The 5,409-nt window shown below is 49.4% G+C and overlaps 1 protein-coding gene across 4 annotated transcripts; it reads right to left on the bottom strand.

Annotated features, from left to right (window-relative positions):
• Window positions 1-692: 692 nt before the first annotated feature.
• On the bottom strand, window positions 693-4,910 carry LOC125520766. 4 transcript variants are annotated; one of them, XM_048685794.1, is made up of 4 exons: window positions 4,741-4,910; window positions 3,384-3,465; window positions 2,428-2,568; window positions 693-1,808 (listed from the first exon to the last, which is right to left on the bottom strand). In XM_048685794.1, exon 4 carries the CDS (start codon window positions 1,657-1,659, stop codon window positions 979-981), a length of 681 nt encoding a protein of 226 aa, XP_048541751.1. In that variant the 5' UTR covers window positions 1,660-1,808; window positions 2,428-2,568; window positions 3,384-3,465; window positions 4,741-4,910; the 3' UTR covers window positions 693-978. The 4 variants fall into 4 exon arrangements, with proteins under 4 accessions (XP_048541751.1, XP_048541759.1, XP_048541740.1 ...); XM_048685802.1 differs by having other exon boundaries at window positions 693-1,805; window positions 4,473-4,894; XM_048685783.1 differs by lacking the exon at window positions 4,741-4,910 and having other exon boundaries at window positions 3,384-3,631.
• Between the last annotated feature and the right edge of the window lie 499 nt (window positions 4,911-5,409).

Here is a 5,409-nt window from a genome sequence, read left to right as displayed (position 1 = left end):
TGTTCCGGGAGTGTCCTGGATGCCCAACAGACTTTAACTGCTACAACACGACCATCACATGCGTCTGTCCTCGGTCTACTCTAGTATATTTCCCAAGTGAAAACCGACTAGCGGTAGCGGTACACATCCACGGTATGAACCCCTGGTCAAAGCATGTAGCACCGTTCTTGTATCCACTCGGTTATTTTTGCATGCATTCGCGCAGAATATAATGTCACTATTCCAAGTCACATGAGCAGGGCTAGCTCTGGGATCTGCCTCGGCCAGCACCACATATGGGCACGAAGCAGAGTTCGCTCCTTCACGTCACAGGTGAAAAACAGAGCATATATTCACCCTCACTACCTACCAATACTACAACAGATGGTTGCCTCCCACGTAAGCAGACAAGCAGCACCCAATTTCTCCCTGATTCTGCACCCTTCACTTTCCTCTCTCGAATCTGGACTTCTGGATAAACTCCGATCTCCAATAACAACAGAGTTTTTCCAGAAGAAGTAAAAAAAGAAAAAAAAAACACCAGTATCTGGTTTACAATCTCATACAAAAAATTCATTCTGGATTTGTGAAATAATGAGTGCATGGAGGAACACAAAGGACGGTGTGCACAGCAATTTCCAAAATCTGTACAAAAAGAGCTGTGGCAACAACTGCTGTAGTACAATGCTACATGAAAATGCCTCTCATAGTCATAGAACAGAGCACATGGCTTCTTCATTGATGAAGGATAATTTCAGAGGCAGGAGTATACTAAAAGTGGAGTAAGATCATTTCCTTTGGGAAAATTTCTATGCTTAAGATTTTGCTCGACATATAGATCTATACAGCTCCCGGCAGGGGAGGGGAACACCGACAGTGAAAAAACAAACTAATCCAACCCAAAAGAATCAGACATCTCTTTGCGAATTGCGAGCCAGTAATAACAGTACCTGCGCTGCAGGAATGGATCGAGCAAGAGGCCATCGATCGGGAGCAGGATCATTGGGCCACGGTGCCCCGGGACTGCAAGGTGATGCTCCTCTGACTGGGCATGGCGAGCATGGCGGTGTGGTCCAGGAAGTCCTTGAGCTCCACCACGGCCTGCAGTATCCTCCTGAGGTCGTCGGCGCGCACGAAGCCAGCGGCGCCCAGCCGGCGCACGGCGTAGACGTAGATGGTGAGGCACCCCTTCCTGAACTTGAAGCGCGCCATCTCGCTGCCGGAGAGGCCGCGGATGAGCTTCTTGTTCACGTCCCCGAGCGGGATCATGGCCGGCCACAGCTGGTCCACGGCCGCCTTCATGGCCTCCGACTCGAACACGAAGAGCACCACCTTGGACTTCTTGGTGCCGAGGCCGAGCGTGAGCGTGTGCCACGCCTGGTGCGCCAGGATGGTGAAGCTGGTGGGCATGTAGGCGGTGGTGGACGGGAACGGCAGGCTCTGCAGCTCGCTCAGGAACGACGGCGGGATGTCCAGCAGCCGGAGCAGCTCCAGCGGCGACGCGCGACGCACCGTGAACGACTTGACGATGAACTGCCCGCCGAAGCGGATGCCCTTCACGTCGCCGCACGGCTTGAAGCTCGCCTCCGCCGCCGCCGCCGCGCCGCCGGCCTTGTCCTTCTTCTCCTTGTCCTTCTCCTTGTGCTTGCTGTGCTTGTGCTTCTTCTTCTCCTCTGCCATGGCGATGGCTGGCGTGCCGCTCCTTTGCTTTGCTTTCCCTGCAGTCGCTGCCGCTGCTGGAGTGAGCTGTGCTGCTGGGGAAAAGGCCGTAATGAGGAGCCCCACCGCCACCTCCCTTCCCTTCGCTGTGCCTCCTCCTGCAGCGGCTGCTGGTACGACCATACCGCAAAGTTTCTAGTCAGAGTGAAGGACCATCCACTTCACCACTTGGACATTATTCAGGACGAGCTTGATTAGTAGCTTTATTATCGTACTTAGTATTTTTGTAATCTCTTCGGTTGGGCAGAGAACACGGAGGCGCTGTCGGTTGCCGATGCCCCCGCCTCGTCATACAAAACGAGTTTTTCAGTTTTATAAACCAAGTTATCGCGATTGTTTAAGTACGCGCACGCGTCTGTGTCTCTACTGACTTTGGCCCATTTGTATTAGTAATTAGTGTATGCTTTCTCTCCCTGATGCTTTTTAGTGCGGCCAGCCATCATAGCAACGAAGCTAAAGATCATACTGCTTAAAAGGTGGTACATGATCATAGGCTCTGCCAAAGAGCACCGAGTAGTTTCAGACCTAATAATGAGACCCTGTTGGTGCGCATTTCTAAATCTGGTTCCACTTTTAACACTATTCTTAATTTGTCCTGGGTGTTCATGATGATTGATTGATTTCTTGGAGAAATATAAAAGCATGGGTAATTAAAGAAGAAGATCAATCTAGAGCCGCCAACCAAAGAATTCGATCACAATTATACTCCCTCGAAAACATGCTACGTACCCGTCAGCAGTTGATCCTGAAGGAAACCAATGATCCCTCGCGGAGAAGCAGCAACAATCCTCAGAAGATCAGGTTCGAACTTCCTTTGTTCTTTTCCAGTCACGGCAACTGCGAAAGCGAATGCCCTTGAAGCAATGTGACCTGTCGGAGACTGATCAGGTGAGGATCTTGACAAACAAAAGGCTATCGGCCACAGATGGCACTTCCTACACTTAGAAGTATGGTAAGATTAAAGGCGAATCCATGGAAGAATTATGGCAACAGCGATAGCGCAACAGCTAACGTAGCTATCAGTAGAGCTTATTGAAAATGACGCCGTACAGGAAGCTCCTAAATCTTCCAACCAATTCTTTCGGCTTGTATTTGTGCCACTTCAGTATCCTATATGTAATACTTCTTTTTTCGTTAGTGGATTGGCGTATAGATTTTATGTTAAAGGCTGAACAGTTCCCTTCAGTTCTTAAGAGACTAGATTTTGTTTTCATCGAAAAGGTCTTGCATAGTTCAAATTAAGTGGCTAAGAGCATAAGACTGCATACATTTCAAACACGGAGAATCTGGCTAGTTGCCGGCAGATTTTTTTTTACTTATTGTCACCCCTTTCAGTTTTTCAGACTGTTTTAGATCACAGTGGAGCACTAGAGCGAGAAGATCTAACTCCCAACTGGTGGTTGATATGAAGCTAAGTACATCTCAAAAGTACAGCTGGACACTGATTTTCCAGCGCAACAACCAGTCGTAACATATAAATGCACTAGTCCACATCGATCCTGGTTGATGTGTAGTGCTGTACCTCAGTTACATCAATATGCTTGGAAGGTCATGATTTGAAAGCCCAACAGACATGCTCGGCTCAACTATGGGTACCAGAGTAGATGTCCAAAGCAGAGCAACTATATTTCTGGTAGTAGAATGCAAGAAAGTTGTCGGAATCATGTCTGAGAAAATTAGCTTACCGATTGGAAGGACGGGTGCCAAGATATTCTGACCTTCTGAATTAGGTACGACCGGAGCATTAAAGCACCCCTTGGGACAGGGCTGCATATAAAAGTTGAAAAGCCATGAAAGCATGTAGAGAAAGATCAGAAAATTGAGATGCAAATCATCTCTCAAGAGAGATTATTATGCCCCTTGAAAATACTGGAAGTGCTAAAAACGCTCAGATGAAATTCAGTGTTTTATTAGGATAGAATATCTGAGAGAACCTTGGTGAGTGCATAATGTACAGTTGTACACACAACTAAAGCAAAAGTAAGTCCAAGAAGCGAGCGATTTAACATAAACATCATATTGCAATATTGCAGCACAGTAAAATTCAACACATACAGGCAGATACAGAAGATAAATATAGATGTCAGGCCCTTTCAGAGAGTGAATTATTGTTTTCAAGATCCTGATCTTGTATTGTATAGTCTGATCTTGGGTGCGAGGTGCTATAATAACTGATACTACTCGTGCAGCCAGTTTCCAAATTTCAATTACCAACCCTTTTTGAAGGGAAAGATGTAGAGGAAGTCAGAAGACACAGGCAAGACAAGGCAACAAACGAATAATAATTAAACTTTATACTAGGCCTAGAGCTGTCTCTTTCACCACGAACGAACATACTTGGCTAAATTCAGGCGGACATGCCGCAGACTGCAAACGTGCAAGCACAAATCAGGGCCTGTATTCATGCACTGCATTAGGCGTGATTAATTGTGATAGCAACGCCCCATCCACTGTAGGACACTTGAACCCAACGATGATTGCTCAAAAATTGACCTCAAAATGCCGCAGGAAACCAAAGCATCGGCGAGACGGGCGCGCAGCGCAAACGATAATGAACATGTTAGTACGACCGCACCTAGCAAGCAGACGGAAAATCAACCATGGAAAGCAAGCAGGCAAAACCACACGGGTCAACCGAAGAGCACGAGGAGGAATCAACCACACGCAATCTGCACTGTCGTGTCAGATTGAGAAGGGCGCGAGGCAGCAGCAACTCCAGGCTTGGTTTCAAAGGGAAGAAGGCGCATCGATCGCGGGGGAATTCCATCGAATACCTGGGCTGCGTCTCAGAGCAGGGATGCCGGATCTTCCACCCGTGTGCGCATGCTACCTCGTCGTTCTTCGGGGCTAGTAGTGCATCCCAGACCAAGATCGCTGCCGGAAGACGGGAGGAGTGGAGCTTTCGTCCTTTGCGCGAGTCCGGCTCCGGCTGGCTGACGCAGCCCACTCTGAGGTGAGGCGAGGCGAGGCGAGGTGGTAGCCGCACGACCGAGCGACGGGCCAAATTAATCGAGGAGAAGGCGACAGGGCGGATGCGGAGACCTGAGATTTCAACGGGAAAAAGCTCCAGGGCACCGCCGTGTGCCGCGTCGGTGGCGGTGGCGGTGGGTGCGTGATGCGACGCGACGCGACGCCGTGGTCGGCGTCGGACGACGCGTGTGATCTCCCCCTCGCGCGCCGGCGACACCGCACCGCACCGGGCGCGTCGTCGCGGTGCGATTCCCTCCGGCCATGGGCCCTCGTGGCAACGCGCGCTTGGGTGGGTCTCCCGGTTGGTGGCCCCCGGGCCCCGAAGGGCTGCTATTTTTAGACAATCGGGCCCTGAAGGGCCGAGCCACGAAGCGGCCACGGCCTTGCAGTTATGGATTATTTTTTCTTGCAGTTATGGATGCTAGCTTCCATAGCTAAAAAAAGGTGCTAGCTTCCTATACGGCGCCCGCTACTTCAGTTTTTGCAAAACGGGTGCACACCTCCTCCTGCTCGGACGTAGGCTGGACCAAAAGCTCGTAGCTCGCTAGCTCACCTTGTGTTAACCTCATAGCTCATTTTTTAATGAACAGAGCCAAGCACATGTTTTAACTCGTTAAACTCAACGAGCTTAATAAGCAAGCGAATGAGTTTCACGAGCAACTTGTTAAGCTCGCTAATACAACAAAACACATTTTTTTGTATATGTGGCAACATTTTTTTATACCTTAGCCCATCTATTTC

This window comes from Triticum urartu, chromosome 1 (assembly GCF_003073215.2).
Source record: "Triticum urartu cultivar G1812 chromosome 1, Tu2.1, whole genome shotgun sequence".
NCBI classification, from domain to species: domain Eukaryota; kingdom Viridiplantae; phylum Streptophyta; class Magnoliopsida; order Poales; family Poaceae; genus Triticum; species Triticum urartu.
Note: the sequence above shows the minus strand (reverse complement) of the source record. Positions and strands in the feature narration are given on the sequence as shown.